This window comes from Cygnus atratus, chromosome 1 (genome assembly GCF_013377495.2).
Source record: "Cygnus atratus isolate AKBS03 ecotype Queensland, Australia chromosome 1, CAtr_DNAZoo_HiC_assembly, whole genome shotgun sequence".
Classification (NCBI taxonomy): domain Eukaryota; kingdom Metazoa; phylum Chordata; class Aves; order Anseriformes; family Anatidae; genus Cygnus; species Cygnus atratus.
In genome coordinates this window covers 91,486,894-91,512,658 of record NC_066362.1, presented here as the reverse complement: position 1 = coordinate 91,512,658, position 25,765 = coordinate 91,486,894, and the positions used below count along the sequence as shown (strand labels likewise).

At 38.9% G+C, this 25,765-nt stretch overlaps 1 protein-coding gene and 1 long non-coding RNA gene across 9 annotated transcripts in view; one reads left to right on the top strand and one right to left on the bottom strand.

The window, feature by feature from the left end:
- The window catches only part of ALCAM (activated leukocyte cell adhesion molecule), a 117,769-nt gene extending 104,885 nt beyond the window's left edge, over positions 1–12,884 (top strand). The window contains exons 12-17 of one of the 3 annotated variants that reach the window (XM_050716600.1): positions 539–667; positions 1,382–1,420; positions 1,727–1,844; positions 3,789–3,845; positions 8,839–8,955; positions 10,573–12,884. In XM_050716600.1, coding sequence (XP_050572557.1) covers positions 539–667; positions 1,382–1,420; positions 1,727–1,844; positions 3,789–3,845; positions 8,839–8,926 — 431 coding nt within the window. In that variant the 3' untranslated portion in view covers positions 8,927–8,955; positions 10,573–12,884. Of the gene's footprint in view, positions 1–534; positions 668–1,381; positions 1,421–1,726; positions 1,845–3,788; positions 3,846–8,838; positions 8,956–10,572 lie in introns of all 3 variants that reach the window. The other 2 variants (XM_050716605.1, XM_035540492.2) reach the window with 2 other exon arrangements.
- Positions 1,688–25,491, bottom strand: LOC118244973 (uncharacterized). Of its 6 annotated transcripts, none has more exons than XR_007709319.1 (15): positions 24,054–25,491; positions 23,235–23,316; positions 20,999–21,107; positions 12,945–13,147; positions 11,306–12,796; positions 9,278–9,420; positions 9,059–9,143; positions 7,820–7,961; positions 6,809–6,947; positions 6,380–6,507; positions 6,035–6,136; positions 5,722–5,872; positions 5,113–5,192; positions 3,770–3,837; positions 1,688–1,826 (listed from the first exon to the last, which is right to left on the bottom strand). It is a non-coding gene; the product is annotated as an uncharacterized LOC118244973 (long non-coding RNA). The 6 variants fall into 6 exon arrangements; XR_004777722.2 differs by having other exon boundaries at positions 5,982–6,136; positions 12,945–13,051; XR_004777721.2 differs by having other exon boundaries at positions 12,945–13,051.
- Between the last annotated feature and the right edge of the window lie 274 nt (positions 25,492–25,765).

The following is a 25,765-nucleotide window of genomic DNA, read 5'->3' as shown; positions in this document are numbered from 1 at the left end:
TTCATATCCTCATTACAGCGCAGATACCACTAAATATAAATAGCTTGGCAAAATGATTCTTAGAGTGGAAACAACTCAGGACTTGGAAGTTGGAGAGTAGAAATCCTACAGTGTTTATTCCCCGTATAAAGGCGTGAATGAGAAGGAGCAAGGTGGAAAGAAATGAGAAGTCTGGTTTGGGGTTTTTCCCTAAAGAATTTTGTCACTTGGAAATTCTTTTAAATAGTTGAAAGAAATGAAAGCAAATACAGAATGTGGCCGATTTTATCAAAAATGCATTTTTATCAGTGGTCTTACAGTACATGCTATGCAAGATGTAGATATAACTGAATATCTTGAGCGAAGTGTTTTCTTGCAAACAGTCATGTTACCGTGTAATAAAATCATGAATTATTTTTATTGGTGCTATTTGGAAAATTGAAATATTAGCTGATCATTATTTCATTCTGAACATTTTCATTGTGTGATACAGGTAATGCATTTATTTTCTTTGCATTTTTCAAGGATACTAATCTTCATTTTCTACCTTTTCAGACAGAGGAGACCAAATACGTTAATGGAAAATTTTCCAGTAAAATTGTAATTGCTCCTGAGGAAAACGTGACTTTAACTTGCATTGCAGAAAATCAGCTAGAAAGAACCGTGACCTCTTTGAACGTCTCTGCTAGTGAGTACCTTCTAAAGATTATTTCCTTAAAATTGTAGTTTTACATTAAGTACCCGCACTTCACACTCAAATGAAGAGTAGGTGTGCATAGTAATGTTTATACTAAGATAGATATTTAGCCTTTTTGTCGTAAAAGGCAAGTAATTGCACATACAGCCTGGTTTAGTAGTACATAGAATTTATTGGTGGTTTTCTGGATGAAGTCACTTAGCCAAGGAAGTCATGAAGATTAGCTATATTTTGTATTATTACAAAATAATATTACAAAAATGTTACAAAATAATATTGTAGCAGTAGTACAAAACAATATACGTTTTGTATGCATAAAATATCATTTACAAAAGACAAAAGTCTTTATTACTACATAATCATCTTTTAGTCCCTAAATTCCAGTTTATCTTTACTGGGAAGACTTGATTCTGAATGTCAGTTTTCAGTGATGAAATGGGGTGAGAAGCTACTATTTATGAAAAAGTAGCACAGAAACATATAGTCAGAAATATTTCTGTGATCAATATTACAGTTTTTGAGTAAGATTCTTCAACTGGATACATTATAGTTACAAAACAATGACTTCGGCTCAAAGATTAATTATCTCATTGGGCAAATACTGCATTAAGTTTCAGCGTTTCTGTCATTGCTGTAAATAGACAATTAAAGGTAAATTTCAGGTATAACACTTTTTATCATTAATTTTAATATTTCTCATTTCAGTAAGTATCCCAGAATATGATGAGCCAGAGGATAGAAATGGTATGTATGGCTTTCCATTTCCATAACCCTTTCTATTTACTTTGTCAGTTTAAGACCTAGATAGTCTCACCGAACAATTTCCACAGCCCCTTGGACTTGAAGTAGCTAGTGCCATGATTGACTAAGAATATGACTTTCTTGTTTTTTTTTTTTTTTTTTTTAACCTTGTCTTTAGGAACAACGCTTACTTTTTTTTCATTATGACCTTCTGACTCCTTTTCTTGTTTCTGATGGCAATGCTTTAGAAATGGTGTAACACTTTTCTTTATCATAGGTCACCTCATTATCTTTTCTTCTTTGCTTCAGATGACAATAGTGAAAAGGTTAATGACCAGGCAAAGCTAATAGTGGGCATTGTAGTTGGTCTTCTGCTGGTTGCCCTGGTTGCCGGCGTTGTCTACTGGCTCTATGTGAAGAAATCAAAGTAAGAATTTATGAAAAATTTTACATTACATTTTAAAAAATAATCAGAAATGTATATTTACCTGTTTTCCTTTTGGCAGCATTCCAGTAGTCTGAACAGGGACAAGTTATTAGTATGTGCATTTAACAGAGAAAGGAAACTCGATGCCAACTCTTGTTGGCATGCCCTAATGCTTAACAAGACATGTCTCTTGGAGGTGGGACTCCATGACTTTCCTACCTAGTCATCTATGATGAGGCTCTGTTTCCTGACAGCCAAGCCTGAGCTGATTCTTGCATTTAAGTACAGTACCTGTTACTTAATTGTGGGATGTCACCCCGTGTGGCTTTACTGATACTAGAAACTGTCCTCGCTTAAAGGTGGGGTAACTGTTCTGCTTTTTAGAAAGTAGATTAAAGTACAGAATAAGTCTAAATTATCTCAGGGAGAAAAAACGTCCGTAATTCATTTGCTCACATATACTTTGAGATGTATGAAGTAAGATTGATAAAGATAGACCTTTTGTTGCTGAAAAACTAGAAGCCATCATCAAAATCAGTATGTTTTAGCCATCCTAAGCACATACAGGATTTGCGAGTGAGGCCTGCTTGGCTTTCAAGTTTCTTTATTATCTCACAGGCTCACTTTGAGATCATCCAGTTTATTTTCTAAAACGTAACCACGTTTCTCCATCTTTTTAAAGATGGTCATGATTGTATGCCATTTGGCCTTATCACCACATATCTGTCTCTAGGGAGAACTTATGACAGGATTGCTGTCTTAAGAGTTCCTTACAACTACTTTCTGACAAGGGAGATTAAAGAAGTTATGCATAATAAGTAAAAATCAGTATGGGTATACAAACAATTTTGTAATTCTTTTTATGACCTTTCATTAAAATTAGCTCAAATTAATTCTAGAATATACCAGAGGAGTTTTACTATGAACAAATGTGTTTCATTGATATGAAAGTACAAGGAATTCTCCATCTGCTTGTATTAGAAAATGGTATTTTTTGAGGTATTTCATAAGGATTTTACTCCAGACGTAGCTGAGTGGGTTTTGGAAGTTCTGCAAATAGAGAAATGCTGTAAATGACCCAAGCACAGAACCACATTTGGATATTTAAGGGGGACAGGGTGGAGAGCTATTTTTTGCAATGCTTAGGCTTCTGTTTAGATATTAAAAAGTAATAATAACATTGAGGTGCTCCTCCCACACTTTGCTGCTCTTTAATAATGTCCAGAACAATTTTCTTTCATCTCTGTTTTGCATATGAGAATGTACAATCATAAAACTGTACATTGATTGGGGTCTTTTTTCTTTTTCTTTTCCTTCAACAAGTGGTTTGGGAACAAGGAGGGCAGAGAATTACAGTTACATCATTAGGTAGTGTGGGGAAAGCTAACAAGAAACTTAGAATATAGGATGTCCTTTGATGAAATAGGCTTATGGTTTAAGATAGCTTTTTCATCTTCAAAGAAAGGATATGTTATATTCTAAACAGACAACGCTTTAAATTGTGCTCAATTTCTCTTCTATAAGCTTTGAGTAAATATTAGAGCTGGAATTATTTAAAAGGTTTACTGGAAACAAACTAAAAATTGCTTTATAGTTAAATAATGGTCTTCATATTTGATACAGCCTCTGAAACTATTAATAACTGATGCATAGTCACTGACAATCTCATGTTCTAAACATATATTTAAGTTGATCTATTATTATTCTCCCTAACTTCTGAATGCCATGCTTGCAAGAGCAAGCAGAGTGTCAGTATCTATTCTGACAAAGTTTTCAGCACAAATTGTAGTCTAGAAATAGGAGTGGCACTTGCAAAGAACACCTAACAACTTCAGACACAACCTGTGTCTAATCACAACCGTCCGTCTCCATAGAGGCCTACAGTTAGTAGTTATTTTTTTACACACCCTTGAACAGTAACTCACCTGATCTCTATCCCCAAAGTGACGCCAAAGGAAAGTCTGAGAAGGCAGCAGCACAGAACTTTCCAAGTCTGCCGAGGCAAGAAAAACATTACTTTTTTCATTATTGGTGTTGTGGTTTGTATAATCTTCTATTGTCTTGTCATCCACACGAAGTAGGAATTATACTTGTAGCCTTGGAATATATTCACAATAAATCACTTATATAGTTATTCACTGCCTCAGCTCCACTTGATGCAAAAGCTGATTATTGCCACATATTCTTTTCACTATGAATATTATCCCATAAATCAGGCACTCATCTGTATTCCATATCCTACAACCAGCCTCCTCTCACATTAAGAGTTGAGGCTACCGATCCCCGCATGCTATGTTTCTCCTTCATCTGAGCAGAAGGCCAAACATTTGTTTTCTATAGCTGTTCTCCTTTTTCCAAAAGGATATTTTAAACTAATTTGCACTGAACAGAGTATAATTAAACACTTTAGAATCTTACTAAAATTTGAATGATTTTAGGACAGACATCTTCAGTAAATCCTTTGTATATAAAATTTTCATCTTGCCACATACAGCTGAGAGTACTATACAAATAAAAGGTTTAGAAAGAAAACATAGCATGCAAAGCCCTGTATTCCTGTTCTCTAGGCATGGAAGTGTTGCATGTATATTGAATATTTTTCCCATTTTTGCTCCTTGGGCTTGGAGGTGCACAAATCTCCACTTAGGTGGGGCTAGACCAAGGTGTAAGTAGTTTAAAATGGGCAGATTGAAGCACAGCAGCAGTCTTAAGATTGTCCATGCTCAGAACACAACAAACTATTGAAATTCTTCTTAGAACACAGTAATCAGCTTTACTGTTACTTTATAGGAAATTAGCACATGAAACCAAACATTGCAGGCCAAATATATAGGAAACTTGCTTATGTTTTCAATGAGACTAGCATTTGCATTATTTTTCATGAAATTTGCCTTCCACAGAACAGAACAAGTTACAAACATCTCTGAAAGTGTCAGTTAATATCACAAAACTTCTGTAAATTCATAAACTGAATTCAAAGTGTTCATTCATTTCTTGATCACCGGAATGGTTTTCTAATTTGTCTTCTTTTTTCCTACTGATAGACATCTGAATGTAATTGTAGGAATTAGAAGACAAGATTGGGGTAAATGGAAAGAGATAGCAAATATTTCCATGTTTGGTTGTATAATACCCTCAGCTCCTAGAAAATCTCTTGCAGCTTTGCAGTTCAGTGTCTTAACATGCCTTTCAGAAGTATTGCAAACATTAATGAAATTCACAGCTCTTGCTTCAATACCCAGAACTACATCTATGTGTATTCTCTTACCTGTTGTTATCACAAGTTGATAACAGGACAAAAGGCGCCGCAAATTTTCTTCTGAAATGGAACTGAGGGTGAGGCCTAGGCTTGTGAGATAAGAAGAAATGAGGAATTAAATCCCAAGGATAATTTTTGTGTAATCTGTATGCAGTGTATATTTACTCTAAAGCAGGCAAATCAAGGGAGATGGAAAAAAAGTCTTTATGTTAAAAATAACGTTATCAGCAGTAACTAAACAAAATACATGAAAATAATGGCCCTTCAACACACACACAGAAGAAAACTAAAAACTTCACTTTGATACTACTTAGAGAGATTTTGATTAGGATTCCCTGAGGGATAATTATTTTCCTGAAGAGCAAGCACAGATAAATGTAAAACATGAGTCATAATTTTAGCAAGAACTTGGAATGATCTGTTTTACAAATGAATTTAGAAGAAAAAAACAAAACAAAACAAAAAACACCACCACCAAAACAAACAAACAAAACAGCTGAGAGATGTAAGCAAGCTTATATTCATACAACCAACTTCTCACTCGTCAGAACAGTATGGCCACAGTATACTAAGGTGGGGGCTTTGTAGATCTGTACATCTTGTTGTGCATGAGCTCACCTGGGCAAAGTAGGCTGTCTTGTCCTTTTTGGCAAATCCTCTGCAATATTTGAGTCCATTCAGACTGAGTTGCCCAGCTGCTCAGATACCATCAGGAAGTCTCTCGTCTCTCTTGAGTTGCAAGTGGAGCAAGTTGACAGTAGCCAATGCACTAAAAAAGTAAGGAACAACATATTAAACTGGCAAAGGACCATTTGGCGTGTGTCTCAAGTCACCTCAGGAAGTGACAGAAAGCGTGTTTTGAGCCCTTTCTCTCTTACAAGCCCAGGCCACATCTGTCGAGCCCTGAGGATTGGTGCTATGCCAGGGTCACCTGTTCCTCTGCTGTTGGCACCACACTGCCAATGGATCGCCTGGCTGTGACTCAGTCCGATTTTCTCTTCTGGCTCTTCTTAATAGCACTATTTAGATAGCACTAAAAAAAGTAAAAAAATTGTTTTGTGCTGAGGTGGTGAATCTGCCTACATAACAGTATTTGTTTAACAAAATGAAAAAGTCAGCAAGATCACCGAGCTACTAGAATTAAACTTTGTGTTTCAGTTTCAGACACTCAAAATCTAAATCCATCTGGTTTTCAGACAGGAAAAACTGCTGCTGCTCTCATTTTAAACAAGCAGTATATACCATACTCTGTAATACAGAGTTCGGGGTGACCTACCTCTTTCAAAGTGAGAGCGCTGCCTTTTAGCTCTCTATTCTCACCCATTTTGGCTTCAGGAAAATAGAGATGACATTTAGCCAGGGGAACACCACAGCTTCACTGAATGCGGAACTGAAATAGAACACCTGAAAAATAAAACTTGATAGCAGTGCAGGATCTCCCAGTTTTAGTCACTGAACCATTTTAGTGTGATCAAAAAACAGTAATGCCAGTTAGTTACAGTTTCCTCTGTCATTAACTGTCAAGTCATTTGAGATCCAGTATACTTTGGGCACTCTAAAACTCCTGATAAGAAGCCAAAAAAAGGATCATGCTAAGCCATGCCAATAGTCCATCTAGCCCATTACTTGTCTCCCAGAGCAGACATAAGCAGTTACATAAAGTGGTGAGAGAACAGGGCGGACAGGCATGATGCTGCTTTCTCACCTCCAACTCACGTCAGCTCAGGTAATTGCCCAAGTCCAGATTCTTTCAGCTTTTCATTTCCTTGCCTGCTGTCTCCTCTCCAGTTTTGTAAGACTTAACGTATGGAAAAGGCCATGCCAAGCCAGATTCTGTGCTCTACCTGAAACAAAAATATTTTTTACATTTTAATTTAAAAAGTTAAAAAAATAATATTTTTTTTAGTTAAGGGCTTTATGTGTTTGCTTGGGTGTTTTGTTTCTGTTTTTTACTAGGATTAAAGAGATTTGTGAAAGGCTACTAAGAACACAGGAGAAGATTAATCTCTACCAAAGCATTGAATTTTCTTCCTCATTGCATCTTAAATCCTTCCCTTCTGTGCAAGTAATGTGTTTCAGGTTTTGAGATACCAGGAGAAGGTAGAAAGTTTACAGTACAATAGAAATTTGCCACTACAGAGCAAGTTACTTTGGGTTATAAACTCAGCATTTTTTAAATTAGATTTGCCTGTGACAAGCAGTAGTTTGGAGCTGTGCAGTAAGTGTTTTTTACAGCAAAACTGGTTCTGCACAGACACCCACCTTCCTGTCAGCCACACAAACATGACAGAGGCAGTCTAATAACAACAGTAAGAGGTAAACACAACTTGGAAACATTAAAAGCTCAAACCACTTAGGAAGTAACTCACTCCAAAATCTTCTCAGTTTTGGAGTGGTCCCATTCTGTGCAATCTGTGGCATGTGGGGCCCACAGTCGCGTGCCCCACTAGTGCTCCCCATCACACAACCCCTGGGCAGGGGAGCAGCATCCAGCAGATGCCCGGAGGTGCTGAGGGGCAGGGGTATTCGCACCCTTCAGAAGCTCTTCCTAGATAAAGCCTCAGTGGCACTCTCTGAACAGTCCCTTTCAAGGCTCCTTCAGCTGAGGGCACGCGCATTGCTCAGCCCTGGCTAGCAGCCTTTGCTCAGATGGAGGACGTGCACAGAAACACTCCGCTAGCAAAAACTGAAATCAGCAGTTTTGTGAGGTACATACCTGCATGGTGTCGGCGTGACATGTCACACTATCTCGCTAACCTGTGTCTTCATTGTATTTCGCAAGTCAGTGTCACTACGGATCTTTGCCCTGAAGCAAGGGTGAGCATATGCATGAATCTGTCACAACAGATGTTACTTTTCTGTAGGGGAAACAAATTATCCATAGAGAAAATGCCTATACCATAATCTGCTTTGACACGAGGGATTTATTTTGTCCCACTCAAACCCATTTGCCCATTTACATTTTAAAAATTGTGGCCTTCAAAATGTTATCACAGCACTGCAGGAATCTTTCACCTTGGCAGACAGTGAGGCTTCTCACACACTAAATGAATGGCTTAGTGGTTTTATTGTGCTAAGCCAGACTAAGCACTTAACTCATTAATTCATCTCCACTACTTGTATTGAAGACAACCTGCTATTTTAAATGAGGCATACCTCTTTTCTCCCCCTCAAACATTTGCACAGTTTCTTCCTTACCCAAACCTTGTCAGTCATAGCTAGCACAGATCTGGAAGACAGAATGTTTTTTTTTTCAGTGCTGCCTGAATTTTCATTAATTTCTTCCCAGTTAAAGAGCTGCTGTTTGGCACAGGCTCTGAAAGGCAATTACTATGAGTACACAAAAGATTGCTATGTTGATCAAGATACCTTAGCCACACTTGTAACATTTGGAGTACGCCTTAAAGCAAACTCTTGTTTATTGAAACAAGCTACACAATTAATTTGTCAAGATACACGGATCTGCGCAACTGGTTTAACCTTAGCAAATGTTTGCTAGCTCAGAATAATTCTGAATTTCTGAAGAAGTAAAGCGTACATACACAGGCCTGCTGCAGTACGCCAGTGGGGAATCTGGTGCTATCGGTCTGTTTACAAACATATGCAAGCCTATTGCTCTGCTCCAAACAGAACCGTAAGAATTTTCTGTTTCACTGAGAGGGGAAGAGCAGCATCATTACTGTATGGAACAAAGTGCTGCAGACATACAAAAATAAACTTATTTTTTCATTTTAGGACAGCATCAAAACATGTAGACAAAGATCTTGGAAATATAGAAGAAAACAAAAAGCTAGAAGAAAACAATCATAAATCTGAGACTTAAGAGACAAAATGCGTCAGTCATCATTCCAGGTAGGCTTTTCATATTGCTATGTATAACAGCTGTTTGGCCACCACTTCTCTCTAGCAATCTGCATGTAGCAATCACAGTGGTAGCTTGGAAGCTGTTGCTTACCTTTCCGAGGCTGGGAAGTGGAGTGGTTGTTGACTGTGGTAGTATTGGGACAGACTCGAGCCCCTGGCCAGTTACAAATTCATACCTGCATACACACACATTAAAAAAGCCAAATATTTAGATCTAAGTTAGCACTTGGTTTTATTTTAATTCATGCACTCGGGGAAATGAAAATAAAAATTTGTATAATATAGCACTGTGGTATATACATATACATACCTGTGTGTGTGTGAAGAGGACGCTTAGGTACTATTTAGTAGATTTTGAGTTACAACTTCCAATGTTCACAGGAGCCTTCTTGCCCTACTGGAAGCAGTAGTTTTTGGTAGGCTTTATTCATCATCGCTGCAAGAGGCCTGAATCTTTCCCAAGAATAAAATTATTATTTTATTCAAGATCTCACATGCTGATATGGTTATCGATATGATCTTGGGAAGAGACGCTGCATATTAAGCTAGTAACAATGCAACAGGTACAAAGATTTCCCCAGCTGGGATCAGCATAAAATAAACGGTATAAAAAACAGGTAGACACAGAGTTCTGTCAGAAGTTTCTGGGGCACTACAGAGCACCAACAGCACCACCCAGTGTTCACATTCATATACACCACTGCTGCATATATGCATGCCACTGCTGCATCTCTCTGCTTAGTACTCAAAGTAGGGGGTTTAGGCCATATTTCTGAGCACCTGGAGTCATTGGTGGTAGCACAAGAGTGCAGAAACCAGCTAACCATATTGAGCTTTCTTCAATTAATCGTCAACTGATCTTAAAAATGGGACTAGTAAGTGTTCAGTGGTGCTGCCTTGGAAGTTCCTCAACAGGAAAGCCATGGAGGGCCCTGATTTCCAGTGGCTGTAAGTATATAGTATAGTATTGGATACCTTCTCTGGCTTCTAGGGTTTTAAAGTATATAGCAGAGTTATCATGTTTCTCATGTCTATAAAAAATACAGTTTGGATTATGAATAATTTCAGTATGTTATCTGAAATTTAAAATACAAGGCTATATTTTTACACTAAATACGCAGAGCTCAGGGGGTAGAATGATACAGTATGTAAAGATGCAGCATTCCTTTGCTAGGGATATCACTATTTTACTAGTATGGAAGAGCGAATTGGGAATGCCCAAACTAAACCTATTTGCAATATCGGGGGGATTAGATGGAGACAAAATTACTGAGGGTATTTATTGACCATAGCAGCTCAAATAGCATCATGGACCTACAGTGCAATCTCTTATTACAATTTTTTGTTTCTTCAGATCAGTATTTCTACATAAGTGTAGAGCTTAACCAGAAATACATTACTTTCCAGATAAATTTACCTGATTTACCAGGAACAGCGTTGCAACAAGCTGTTCTTACAATGTAAGAAAGTATTCTCGTTATTGAATTGCAGAACAAAATATTGCTAATGTAACTTTTTATTTAGAGGTTAGATACTGAACAGTTATGTTGGTTAACATAATTAAGACTAAAACTGTTTAACTGGCTTTATCTTTCATGTTTTCAGAGAATACATATAGACCAATTGAAGCATGAACGTGGATTGTATTTAAACATATACAAAGAAGTGACAGCTATTCATGGTTCAAGTATTAAACAGATCATACTACCAAGTTTTCGGAGGATTTTAGACACAATTATCTCAAGCTAAAAAACAAAAACAAAACAACTAATTTTGGCAACAGCCATGATAATAATAGGTCACCATATTGTGTTCTGTTTGAAATATTTTTTTGTAAATGTCTGCACTGAAGATTTCTTTTTTTTTTTGCCTTTATGTAAATTTTTTACGTAGCTATTTTTATACACTGTAAGGCTTTGTTCTGGGAGTTGCTGTTATTCTGATGTATAGTGTAATGGTTTTATTTCAATTGTTTTTATGACACCCTTTGGGCAGGTACATGTCTAATTCTGATTGTTATCAGTGAAGCCTCTGCTTTGTAGCAAGTACCTAAAGCGTAAGATTGTCTTAAAGGAAAATATCAATCTCCTTTTTCATTCTTAGAAATCACAGTAAAGAAGAAGGGTGACAGCTGTGACAAAAATAAACTAAGCTGCTAATAAAAGTGAAAATTAAAGAAAGCCAAACAAAGGTAAACAGCCAGAAAGGGAATTAAATTTCTATGGAAAAGGCTGGGTATTAAACAAGGAACACAATGAAAAATTCTTAGCCTATGTGCAGATGGTGGTTAGTAATTCTTTTCTTCTAGAGCAAGACGTGCATTTTATTGATACATTACCTGTTGTCTTTCATGTTAGAATTAGGATAGGGAACTGGAATTCTGGATTGATTTTGATTCCTTTACGTTATCCGCTGCCTTAAAGTACTGTACCTTTTATTCATTTCAAAAAGATATCAGTCAGAATTGGAGACTTTTTAAAAAAAAAAAAAGAGAAAAAAAGTGGTCATATCAAAGCTGCATTTTTTTTCCACAAAAATAGAATATATATATTTTTTGTGTGTTTTTGTTAACTATGCTACAGATATTGAATGCACCTTGAGATAATTTTAGTGTTTTTAACTGGTACTTAATTTATCAAACAGTACATATAATTGTAACAATGAAATGTCTATGTATCTTTAGTTACATTCAAGTTTGTAACTTTATAAACATGTTTTATGCTTGAGGAAATTTTTAGAATGGTACTGATAAGAAAATGTTTTGGCGTAAATGGCCAATAGAAAATTGTACTGAAGGGGGAAAAGTTTCATCTTTTTGGAAGGTTAGTTTCTGGAAGAAAGTAATAGGCAGCTTTGATGAAGAGGAACTGTAGAGCAAGCAGAACATCAGGTTTCCATTTACAAATATCCAGGGAAAAGTATGTTTTTATAGACTGGTAGGCAAAAAAAATAAATAAAAGAAAGAAAGAGATGGACGTTAGGAAATGTATTTTGCCACTTTTGCATTATTTAGGGGGAAGAAAACACTGTTACTTGTAAATTTGTAAAATGTTACATGTCTGGGCAGTAGTGACTGATGTCTTAATAAAAGCTTCCTGTAGTGCATTGGCATGGATTAAATACATAAGATGTCCTATAAACTCTATGCTGTATAAAATAATAGAGGGAAATCCTGTTATATGCCTCTAAACTCTGATTTGTTACTGTTTTATTTGGCAAAAAGAAAAAAATTATAATCTTGGTCAATATTTAAACCAAAGTAAAATGGGGTAAAAAACCAAAGTAATTTGTTTTGCATGGCTAAGCCATTATGTTATCTCTGTAAATATTGTGATTTTTTTTTTTAGAATTTTGTTAAAAAAAATTCTAAAATTTTTAAACACCTGTTTTTCCAAAATAAAACGTGAACACACAAAAAAGTTACTTTATATACAAATATATCCTTTTCTTTTGGTGCGAGAACACTGCCAAGTGATACATATTTTTTAAAAAAGATGCAGTGGGCATGACTCTAAACAGGAAAAGCTGTAACAGAATGCGGTGAAGGAGTATGCAAAAATCAACTGTCTTTGTTTATAACACTACAAATTGTTCTTAAATACAGAGAAGAAACCTCCAAAGATCATCAGGGAAAGCATAGGGAAGGGTTGAAAATGTTCATACCACTGTCTTGGGAATGTGGGGGAAGAAGAGAAGAAAAAGTCCTTCGACTTCCACAGCTATGAGAAAGGAATTAAAACACCGTCTCATCTTTTGGGATTCTGCTAGATCTCCTATGCACTTTAAATCGTCAGTCCTGGGAGCCGGGTTTTTCACTGCTCCACGTTCACTATAGGCACGTTTCAAGAACCAAGAGTGCAAAAAAATTAATGTTTCTATCCATGCCTAAACAACAATAAAACCGAAGTATGTCTTCACCTGCTTGTCTGACATCTCAGTTTCAAAGACCACATATGAACGCGAGGGAGGGCACTTACCCAGAGCTCACGCTGTCATTGACTCTAACCCAGATAATTTGCGCCTGCAGAATCTGGCTTCAAGAAGTCCCAGGAGGTCCAGGGGGTGTTTGGGCCTTCTCATGCACCTGGAGAGCACGAGCACTCACTTAGAGACAAGGTTAACTGTGCCATGTAGGCATGTGAAACTTTGCAAGAGGTCATAGTGCATCTCCACCTGTGGCCTGGTTAAATAAAAACAAAACAAAACAAAAAAAAACACTCTAGCAAAGAATCATAGGTGTTCTGCTTGAAATTTTGTATACCACACTGGTGTTCAACTTCAGTTTACTACACGTGGGGAGGAAAAAAAAATACATCCCTCCTCAGCAATGGTTTAAAAGCATGACAACTGGGAGTGGAAGAAAGGCAATCCTCTTGTTTTAAGGTTGGGAAATTAAGACACGTCATGGTGTTGGTTCACAGCTGTGCAGGAAACCACCACTGAGCTTGAAACAGGTTTGTCTGCATGGTGCAAAGGCAGCATCCTGCAAGAGTTATCCCACAGGCTCTGCAAGCCATCAATTTTTTAAGTCCCTAGACACAATAATCTCTAAACTGTAGCTCACTGTAATAGATAGGAGCCACAATTAAAATGCTACCACAGAAACGTGGTAGGTAATGGCATGGCCAGAAGGCAAGGCCTTTTGGAGAAAGAGTAAGGGCTTGAATTCAACACATCAAAAGGCAAAACATGGGGTAGATTTTGTACCACATCTAAAGCCTACAGAACAACTTGCTTTCTAGGATTTTAACGCACCTCCATCTACTATGCTCCTTGAGCTAGCAGGTGTTCAGAGCCTTAACCAGCATTAAATTCTTACTGGATTGCTTATCAGCAAAAACAAACTGTCCACACCCAATCATCTGTATTACCTATGACATGCCAACATCAACCATCAATACAGATAGTTTAGGCAGTATGTTACACTTTTTCCTGCACAGAGAGTTTTCATTATGTCATTTTTTTTTTTAAATACATGTACAAATCAGTAACTAAATTGTAAGTTGATTACTTGAACATTATGAGATGCCAACATATTTTATCCACATTGGTAGCAGCCATAGAGATAGACAAAGAATGAATAAATGTAAATTTGTTGGATTTTGTTTGTCTGTTCTTTAAGATAAATTTCTCCACAGAACATCCAGTATTCACCTAATATCCTCGGCTGTTGCAGTTAAATCTGATTTACTCGTACTACCACATGTAGCTGGTAGCTGGATACTTTCCTGTTGACTTCATGTTTAGACAGCCATATGTACGCAATTATCTCAGCTAAGATTATCAGTGACATATGAAATGAGATCCTGACCTCCTGTGTCAACTACATCTGTGCAAAGGTTTTTCTGGGTTTTCTTTTGATGAAAAAGCATCTCCATCCAGGTAGCTGTTTCCAGTAATTGCCTAGTACAGGTTTTTGAACAGCTTGCTCCTGCAGGCAGAATAGCGCAACGTGTGAGGATGGAGGGAACACAGGAGGTACAGCACTTCTAGTGAGGTACTTCTACCCTGAAGGGCTCACACCCTTCTAGAGGAGGGTGAGATCCTCAAGCCAGTGTAAATCAGTTTATCTCCAGTGCTGAACAAGGTTCGTGTCAGCCTTTCCTCATGATACTTTGCCAGAGCGAGTGCACTACCTTACTACACGAGGAGGAGTAGGACGGAAGGTTGAAAAGCAAAATAAAATAAAAACAGACATACAAGAAAACCACTCACACACCTTAAAATGTGTGTTTCCTGTATAATGCAGCACACACATTTAATAATGATTTGTTTCACATTGTCAGAATCAGAAAGTAAGTTTATTACTTAGTATCAAATTATGTCAAAGTCAATTTTTTAAATAAGACTAACTCCATCCACCTATTCCACTTACAATTATTAAAACGTCCTGTAATTCATACATTTTTCTCATTTACATTCTAAATGGAGACATGCATTCCATTAGCAGCAAGGCATTCTCTTTTATGTATTAATGAATTTCCGCTTGGAAAGGTAAAGACTGACAAAGTATTATGAAATTTTGTTCCTTAGTCAGAAACAGTAATGCACCTTTCCTGTAACCCTTCCATCCTCAAATATTTTTCCTGTTCTACGTGATGATGCAGCAAAGGCTTGCATAGTCCTCTATCCCCTATCCTAGTGCTTGTTTTTGCATCTCCCATCCTGTACGAATCGATTCTCTGCTGCCTTCGCCATTATTTGCTAATTGCAGGACATTTAGTTCAGAAATGCCAAAGCACCTTGAGATACACACCCACAGTTTAAGTCTACTATAAACATAAAATGGCTGCAAAACAGGCTAAGCGAAACATTCCAACTTCCCACGCTTGTGCTTCTACATGTTCATATCCATTGTTCCGGAGTCCCATTTTGGAAAAATTACAGAAAATCTGATCCGCACTACAAAGGCTCAACAGTAACACCATAACATTCAACTATACCTGCGGCACCAGTGCACCTAAGCCTTTTATTATTTTTTTGACTGGCCCTTTTCCCATCATTTGTAATGCTAAACATAATGTTAAATAAATAACAAGCAGGAATCTTGGTACTGGAATGCCAGCACAAGGATTATGTTTAAGGATGTTTTCTTTTTCTCATGTATTTCGGTTTATGTAACTGTGAGGCAAGGAAGGACCTAGCGCTGTACTTGAGAGAGAACTGAGGGAAGAAAGAAACATCCTATTGCTCTAAGAAGTAACAGATCAAATTTTAAAGAAAATTATTTCCACTCATTTACTTTTTTCTAAGAAAAAGCAGTCCCTCTTTCAATCCTTCTTCACTCAGAAAAACTGTATATAATATAAGTTATATTAAAATAGGCCAGCTACTAATCCAGAACAGGAGCGATGCCTCCTTAGCTGAGTAATCACCTGCATAGGTACCTCACTGATGAGGATTTGTTTTCTCCAGAGCTAGAAGCATATACAAATTCAGATTGTGTTGTAAGTGTTCAACAATGCCTACACACCAGTTCTGAGATTTCATTAATATTTGCATCTGTCACAAGAAGAGCAAGTCTAGCATGCACAACAGAATACATTTGAAAGGAAGAGCATAATTGAATCTAAATTCAGGAAATGAAATGAATTAAAGAATCAAATAAAACCTCATATACATAAAATATTTCCACAAATTCAATTTCAGTGTTGTTGATACAAAAGCTCTCCCTGTTTTTATTAATCAAAATAAAGAAATACCACACTCATTTCCACGAATTCAAGGAAGTAAACACACAAACATAACTGACCAAAGTGACTGCACTTACTAAACAGAAAGAAGCAGGATATGGAAATCAGATCAGACAGGCTTTATCTAGTGATAAAATTAGAGTTAGCAAGATTACCAGCCTGTAGTTTCAATTATACATGCAGTGTCTTTCTAACCCCTAGTTGCTGTACCTTGAAGTAATTTATTTTTCAGTGCAGTCTAGTTTTGCTGCATGTCTTCTGCTGAGTGCTGGGTCCCAGGTTTTCCTAATTGAAAATGTATCAGGAACAACATTGAAAAAGCAGTGTTTTTTTTTTCCTTATGTTTTTTAATATATATACTATAGGAAAGGGTAAGAAGTACAAGTTTAGCAACCAAAGCCAGCAGTGGATAGGAGCTCTTTAGAATGTGATATTCGTGTACCAACTCCTTTCACACTACCTGTGCCCTGAAGAATCCATCATCTGGTCCTTCAAAAAAGGGGTGAGGGAGAGAAGTGAAGAGTGTAACTACCATAACGCACTGAAAGTGCAAAACTTTAAAAAAAAAAAAAAGATGGGAACATTGCTGTGATCACTGCTTCCGATGATGTAGTCCTTAGGTGCAGTGTTCCATCCATATGCTATCTCTGCTGCTCTCTCTGGAGTGTTTCTTCAAACATTTGCTCTCTCCTTATTACATGTATACTTTTCTACATTTACACTAGCTAAAAGGTGCTAATAGCTATCACCAAGAACGGATCTGGATCCCAAGACAGTCAGAGGTATCCTTTATAAAGCTGCTAGCCTTAGTGGCCATCGTTATCGCTAACAGAGGAAGCCATCACATCTCTTCATGTAGCTCCAGAGAGGAAACGACCTATGCTGTTGAGCTGAGGCAAATTCAACAAATTAAAAAATCAATCTAGTTCCACTTGCAGCAGGACAGAAATTTAACCATTACAGAAAACATGCAGACAGGAATAAGTGGGTCATATTTGCATCCAAAATTGTAAGGGAAGTCTAAGAGCTGGACCTGCAGAAGCACCTGGAACAGAACTTGCTGAAGCACTAACCCAGCCTCAACACAGCACTAGGTACCAAGAGAACATTTTAAACATTTGTGCTTTTCCATTCAGTGCAATTCAACTCTGAGTCCAGAGATGAAATGAGAGGAAAAAAAAAAAAGCCTTCTTGTGACTGTGAAAAAAGATCAGGCTGGACAGGAATAGCCTGTTCAACTCCAGCACACTGTGACCCAACACAAACGGTTCAGCTTCCTCACAATACATAATGCTGCCTTTGTTATAATAACTCAGCTTTCAATGCAAAGTACATTTACATAAATTTACATACAGAAAATATTCAAATGCATTTAAAGGTATTATTAACTAATAAACCTATCTAAAATGGTATTTTAATGCACTTGGTTCTTTTATTCAGGTAGATCTTGACACCAGATATGAGTATAATAAGTAATCCAGCATAAAACTGTGTTATTCACCATCCCTAATGAATCTGCCTGAAATATGAGGCATGGCTGTTTGTTGCTGGTGGGGGGCATATGAAGAGTCATAGCCAAAGAAACAGTGAGAAGGCTACATTAAACAATACTGGCAACAGAATTGCTAAGTGGGAAAACAGCTTCTCTGCTTCTGTCATCCTGAAGAGAATTTTGGTGTGAAGATGTCACAAATCGGACACCCATTTTGTATTACTAATACTCATATGTCACTAAATTCTGGGTAATTCAAAAGCCAGAGGCAGGACAGAGGTGGTAAGAGAGAAAACGTCAGGAACCAAGATGGAACAAATAATGTAGTTACTCAGAACACATTAAAGCTGACCAAGAATCTTTAGGAAAGATACAAAGGAAATTAAATCCCAAATGAGAACTTTCTCCTTTCTCAAAAAGAAAATAAAGCAACAACTGGAGATTTCACAGGGGGGAAAAAAAAAAAAAAAAAAAAAAAGAATTACCAGGATGTATGAGAGACCAAAGCAATTTTGATTGTGTAGGAACTAATGAGCTACAACTGAGATCTAAAAAAGCTTTTAAATTAAATACTTTTAAGCAGGGATTCATAAGGTTGCGAACTACTAGAGAAGACAGCCTAACTGGAGGAGGAATCAGACTGATATTTAAGGTACGTACAGAGCCTTTCCTTACTGTCTTGGGTTCTCCAGAGGCAGAGCCACACAAGGTCCAATTTCAGAAGAATTACGTGCTAGCGTGTTTCCTCGGGGGCTAACTGTCCCCCTTTACATTACAGGCGTGAGACATAACTCAAGATAGGGACTATAATGCTGATTGATTAATCAACATATTACTAACAATTAATAAATCAAATAACCTAATTAATTAATAAACAGACAACTGTTACCAATTTACATTTATATTATTGGGCTTGCCACCACACTCAAATACAAAGCTACTGTTCATCACTCCTAAATCATATTATCTGCACAGAACTACTACTGAAACACGTACCTGTCACCCTTCTCTCCCCACACCACTTAACATTAAGGTGCAAGTTATCCCTCTTCACTTTTCCCATCCACACCAGGCCATTCTAAGGCAGACCTAACATAGTCCAGCAAGTTGTCCAAAGGGCAAGATAGTCCAGCAAGTTGTCCAGCATCCCGGTGGCCACAGGTCTGCGGGACAGCTACTCTACCATCTGTAGAAGTTCATGCTCCTGCTGCTGGAAAATCTGCCCACCTTTGTTCTTTACCTGATTTTTACTTTGTTTTCTTTTTTTTTTTCCTCCATTTCTGAATGCAGTTTTGTACCTCATTTTCTGCACCCAATTTCTTCCCAAATGAACGACCCACTCCTGATTACTTCTATTCCACTGGTCCCAGTGGGTGGCCTTGCAACTCATCCCCCCCTACAGTTGCCTAGTTCACACCAGTTACTTTCAGTTTACACATCCTCTAAGACAAAACACTGTACTTGAGCCTTGATAACCAGTTAAATACAAGCACTTTCCTATCTATGGCATGAAGAGTGTGTGTATGACAGCAAGATGTTTTTCCAGACTATTTTCATTCTCATACACCATCCTGTTCTCACTTAGCTTAGAATCACAGACCAGTTTGGGTTGGAAGGGTCCTTAAAGACCACACAATTCCACACATAACACCCCACCATGGGCAGGGACACCTCCTCCCAGACTGCCCAAAGCCCCATCCAGCTTGGCCTTGAACACCTCCAGGGATTGGCCATCCACAGGCTCTCTGGGCAACCTGTGCCAGTGCCTCACTGCCCTCTGAGTGAAGAATTTCCTCCTGACATCTCATCTAAATCTCCCGTCTTTTATTTAAAGCCATTGCCCCTTGTCCTATCACTCCACTCCCTGACACAGAGTCCCCCCACAGCTTTTCTGTAGGCTCCCTTTAGGTACTGGAAGGCAACAACGAGGTCACCCTGGAGCCTTCTCTTCTCCAAGCTGAACATCCCCAGCAGCTCTCTCAGCCTTTCTTCATTGGAGAGGTGCTCCAGCCCTCTGATCAACTTTGTGGCCCTCCTTTGGACCTGCTCTAACAGCCCCACATCCTTCTGGTGCTGAAGGCCCCAGACCTGGACACAGCACTCCAGGTAGGGCCTCACAAGGGCAGAGGAGATGGGGACAATAACCTCCCTTTCCCTGCTGGTCACCCCTCTGTTGATGCAGCCCTGGGCCTGGCCCCTGATGCAGACCTGAGCCTGGCCTTCTGGGCAGCAAGCACACACTGCTGGCTCATGTTGAGTTTTTCATCTACCAGAACCCCCAAGTCCTTCTCTGCAAGGCTGCTTTCAATGAGTTCTCCCAGTCTGTACTCATGGCTGGGATTGCCCTGACCTAGGTGCAGCACCTTGCACTTGGACCTGTTGAACCTCACTGGGTCCACATGGGCCCTCTTCTCAAGCTTGTTCAGGTCCCTTTGGATGGCATCCCTTCCTTCATCTGCAAAGTTGCTGAGGGTGTGCTTGATCCCATTGTCTATGGATATTAAACAGCACCGGTCCCAAGAAAGATCCCTGAGGGACACCGCTCATCACTGACCTCCACCTGGACATAGAGTCATTGACCACCACTCTCTGGCTGCGGCCTTCGAGACAATTCCTTATCCACTGAATGGTCTCCACCCTTCAAAATCCATCTCTCTCCAATTTAAAGATAAGGATGTTGTGTGGGACTGTGTCAGCTGACAGGTTCTTTAACATGTTCTTTGGACAACCTCTCGGTTTCCTGCAGAGACCTTACAATACAAGAGCTGGTATTCCAAGAGCCCATCTTTCTCACGTGGGGTGACTTAAAGAGATCTAAGTGAGGACAAACTCCAGATGGCGCATGACCGAATGAATCATTTGTGAAACAGACAAACAGAAATAGCCCAGCTCCAATGCGGTAGCAGAACATAGCACAGAAATCGAGTCAACTTAAATCCAAAAAGATGAAATTCAAAGAGGAAACAAACGTTGAGTTGCTCTTATTCCCATACCCTCCAAATAAAGTTGACAGAGCATTGTTAACTATGTTTTGTATTTCTTGGCAGTAAAGCGAAGCACTGTGTAGAGATAATATCCAAAGCCAGTTGTACCAATGCCTGAAGGAAACAGCACAAGCAGAGCTGACTGCTTTGAGCAGGGAGCTATTTTCACCCTCTTACACTTCTGGTGCCTGAGCTTGTGTGAGTGAGCATACTTAGAGAGGGAAATTGTCCCACATGAGGCATATTTTAGGGAAGGGAAAGTTTTAGGTATGATGTGAAACATCACAGTTGACATTTACAGGGTTTTGACTGCAGATAGTTAACTCACTAGCCACAAGGATCCATCAATCATCACAACATACCCCTCCGATCCATAATCATTCTTGACAGCAGGTAGAAGTTTGTTGTTGGAATTAGCAGCCCGTCTCCCCTCACTTCAGAGATCACTTCCTTCCAGCACAGTCTCAGCGTCTGTAGAGCAAGGCAGCATTAATATATTTTTCCCCCTCCTGACACTGAGCAGCCTATGATTAATCACACTGGCACCGGATCCTATTCTGATGAGAAAAGTAAGCTAAGCATTACTTATTTTCCTAAATATGTTATGCATCTACAATGTGTTTTTAACAGCTTTCCAGTTGATACGCTGAACTTGTGTGACACTGGTTTGAATTAAGGCAAAGCAAAATGGCAACGGCTTAGTATGTGGAGATCTGCTGGCCATTTCTGAGCCCATACCAGGCTCCAGAAGAAACATTACAATAATTATTTTCTCCTTTTCTTCAAAAATCTGCTCTCAGTACAAACCAGAACTCTATTACCATTCCAGATAACATTCCATTGGCGCTTGCTTCTTGCATGTAATTAGCCTGTTCACGATGTGCTGGTGACATTGTTTAATTTAACACTTTCCGATAAAGAAGTTCAACTGTCAGAACTGTTTGGATTTTTTTTCAGCATTGAACTGGGCTGCAATCTCTGACTGCTTGGCCATTTTTTAATTCCTATGTTCTGCAAAATAAAGCCTTTTTCGTCAGTGAGCTCAGGGCCCTTCAGCTGGGACATCTGCCCTCCTGTCTCCTCAGGCAAACAACAGCACCCTAAGAGATTTTTTTTCCAAACATTTAAATTTTAACTCATTCATTAAAGTCAGATTCCACCACCACTACTCCTTATCACCATTTTTAATGCAATTAAGTGATTTGATACTCTTTCACCTGGTTGTTGACTAATTCCCAGTTCACTATCCTGTAATATTTAGCAATTGTCTCAAAGCACTGTATCATGTGCAGAATCTCATGAGGAATTCAGACGCTATAATTTTATTACCAGTTTCTTAATGAAAGCAGAACATCAGACTGAAGCTAATCTATTCTGTTGACACAACAAGCTTCAAACTCCTGGCTTACTCTTTCCTAATCAGAAGCCTAATCAAATTTTACTTGTTAATATGATCTGATTATTAACCTGCTCAGGAAGGAATTATCTTTTTTCAGTTTTTCAAGTCAGGACCCTCCTGGGCTCACTGCATAAATCTAGACAGTGACAAATGGTGGTACAGACCACCTGCCATCCTGTTTTGCTGGGATGTGGCTTCGTCACCTCTTAAATAATGGGCATGAAGGAGCAAAAGCCCAGCAAACATCATGCCTGTGTCAAGACAAGGGTGCTTCCATAGACTGCACTCCTTGCTCTCAGGCAGGGCAGGGCTACACTTAGCATCTCCCACACCAGTCCCCTGTCTGATGGAGCTGCAGGTCTCCCTCACATGCATCTGGCAGAGGAGGCGTGTGTTGGATTACAGCCTGCTCCTCTAACCTCCCTCCCCCGTGAGACAAGGTTATTGCTGCTTCCTCTGCGGCTGGCAGCTATTACTTAACTGCCAGCTGTGCTCATCTTTGCTTCCCTGCCTCTCCCTGCGCTAAAGCGCTGATAAAGCTGAGGTGTATTCAGGGGCAAGCAGCCTCTTGCTTTGCACAGCAGCACGACAACATCCTACTGTTCAGTATAGCACCTGGCTGCAATGAGGTGGCTGGGGGTCAGGGACGAGGAGGGAACCTTGAGAAGATTGCATCTGAAGGGAAGATGGGGTGAAACGTTACAGAGCACCAGTGGAAGACATGTCAGAGAAAAGGGGTGCAGGTGACAAAAAGCAAAGGAGGGGGAAATGCATTCCAGAGAAATGGGAGAGAGCATGGAGAGCTGGGAGAGCATGGAACGGAGATCCGAAAGAGCAGACTAAACGTGCAAGTTCACAGGCTGGAAAGAAAAGGAAGGCTGGTGAAAGAGAATACAGGGCAGGGAAAGAGCATGAGTAAACAGTAGCAACCGTTGGCAAGACACTGAAACACTACTGAGAAAGGACACGTAGCTCTTCAAAGGATAGGCACGGAATGACAAGCACCAGACAAAAAAAAGACAGGTTATCTGAAGGAGATGAACATCCTCAACATTTCCTTGTTTTGTACACACGCTTTTCAAAAAATATTCTACACTGAAAACATGCATTAGATTTGTATTTGCAAAGAAGCATTAGAATGAAAAGAGAAAAGGGGAGGGAAACGTGGAACAGGAAAAAAATTGCCTAGTGATTTCTACCTTGTGCTCCCAATTTCCACTGGCAGGCATTCAGAATGGATGAGGTGACTTTTTAGCACTTGTATTGAGTCCATGCTACTACCTGGAGATTGAGGGAGAAAGGGTTTTGAACATTTCTGAAAAATGTGCACTTCTTCAGAGTACAATCCCTCAAAAAGAGGTAGCAGAGACTAGAGCGAAATAAATTATAACATGCTCCCTCCACCACATAGTAACAAAGATAAGCTTTCTGTAAAAAAATACTTGATACTTTTTTTTTTTTTTGGAAAGGAAAATGAGTAAACAAATCCATCTGATGATAGATGGATGTCACCATGGATAGCTCAGGAAACAAAGTATTAGGAAATCATTCTAATTACTGTGAATCTTAGTAGATTTAAGCATTCAGGGGTCATCTATCAAAATTAAAGCATGATGTGATTAGAGAACTGCATTAGGACAGGATCCATCTTGCATTACAAGGGAGCTTTCCAAAATTAAAAACAACATACAGGGAAAAATGTCATTCCTTTGAGCTTTTGCAGAGATCTTAGACAACTTGTAATTAATATGCATGCACAATGACTTGCAACGTGGTGGGTAATATCACTGTCATGTGCCTTTTTAAAACTTGGTAATTTTAATGCCATTTTTTATTAATATGATTAATGCAAGCTAGTTTGCGTAGATGGGAAAGAACAGAAGCAAATCACAGTTAGCTATCAGCTTCATTTAAATTCAGATTGGTAGGAATATATACTGCTCTCTGGCCTAAGATATCAAATGGAAAGAAGAAGAGAAGAAAAATAAAATACTCAGAGAAATTGAACCGTTACTTACAGAAGAGGGTCAGATGTTGTCACCCACATAAGGAAACTTGTTCAACCATACTTTGGGACATAATCATACATTCTGCAGAATGCCAAGATAATGGATAAGGACTTCAAATGAATTTTAATAAAAGACAATAGCGTACAGGCTGTAACTGAGTTTTAGGTTAACAAATACCCTCCAATAGTGAGCTGGAAAATTAGAGGGACAGCTTAATCCACGCTGCCTTGATTTAGGCTCATCACACTCACAAAACATCCACTTACGAGAAATGAATCTTTTTTCTATAATTTGAGACCTCATTATAAACAAGCATGTGCTACTGTGGCTCAAACTCAAGGCAAACGGAGACAGAAGTGATTGGCATCTCTGAAAGCCAAACTCAGATTAAAAACTTGTAGGGGATCTTTTCAATTTGGCCATTGTCCTTCTGTTATTCATAAAATCATAGAATCACAAAATGGTTTGGGTTGGCAGGGACCTTAAAGACCACTCAGTTCCACACCCCTGCCATGGGGAGGGACACCTCCCACCAGACCAGGTTGCTCAAAGCCCCATCCAGCCTGGCCTTGAACAGCACTAGAACAAAGGTGATCTGAATGTGGGCTGCAAGTCTACAGGCAGCTTGCTGGGACAATTAAAATTCACCCTGCAGCACTGCTCCAAATCACCTCTTCTCCTGTAGCTGTGTTCTCTCTCAATACACCCACAGCTCCTCTCCCCTCTGCTGCTTACCGTGGTGCAGGAATGGAATAGATGTCTTGTGCAAGCAAGCAATCCTGCAGAAAGTCCCATTTGTCTTATGTTTGCTACACATCTGAAGAACTGCTGCTATGCGTGCAGAGCCGGCCCTATATTTCAGGTACTGTTTTATTTCAGGGTTTGCTATATACATGCAGTAAATCCTCTAAACTCAGGAGGACGTGTCCTTCACGTTCTCCTGTTCACACACACACATGAAGTGTGGATTGAATGTGCAGGGGACTGGATTTTTCAGAAAAGCTGTGTGCAGGGCCACGTATACACAGTGCCTGGCCTGTGCAGATGTGCTCAACTCAGCACATCGAGAAGTTCCTTCAGAGGACACAGTTATCTCCTTGTTTTATAGGACATGGCCTTTTAGTAAGACTTTGGTCAAACAGTTCTGAAGTCAAGGGGGGGAAATCACTATCCATATACTCAACCAATTATGAACTTTGACTTTTTTCACAGAGAGAAAGCTGAAAGAGTGAAATGAAACCACTGTTGAAGTGAGAGACCACCTGGGTACAGGTGAGCACTAGAAATCTTGTACCTGTACTAAGTTTAGGTAAGCCAGACAGTCAAGGTTTAGAAAGTGCAGGCCTCTGGATAAGGTTAAATGCACTAGAAAATCTGTACCTTGGTACTAAACCGTATTCAGAAAAGCTGAGCATCCAAATATGAACTAGTTCCTGGACTCCTTTTGCTTTTATTATTATTATTATTATTATTATTATATTTTTATTAACAAGAACAATCACAAGCAAGATTACTATTCTGCCTACCTCAGCCTCCTACTTATTTATCTTCTGTCTGATCTCCATTCTGGAAAGCCTCTCTCCAGCTAGTCTTTCTCCTTTCCTGATAGGAAGCGAAGCAAAAAGAACCAGTCTTTCACTAAAAGCCTTTTCTGCCTGCCATTAAATTCCCTTTAAAGCATTTCAATGGCCTATAGATCTTTCCCACCAGCTTCAAATATT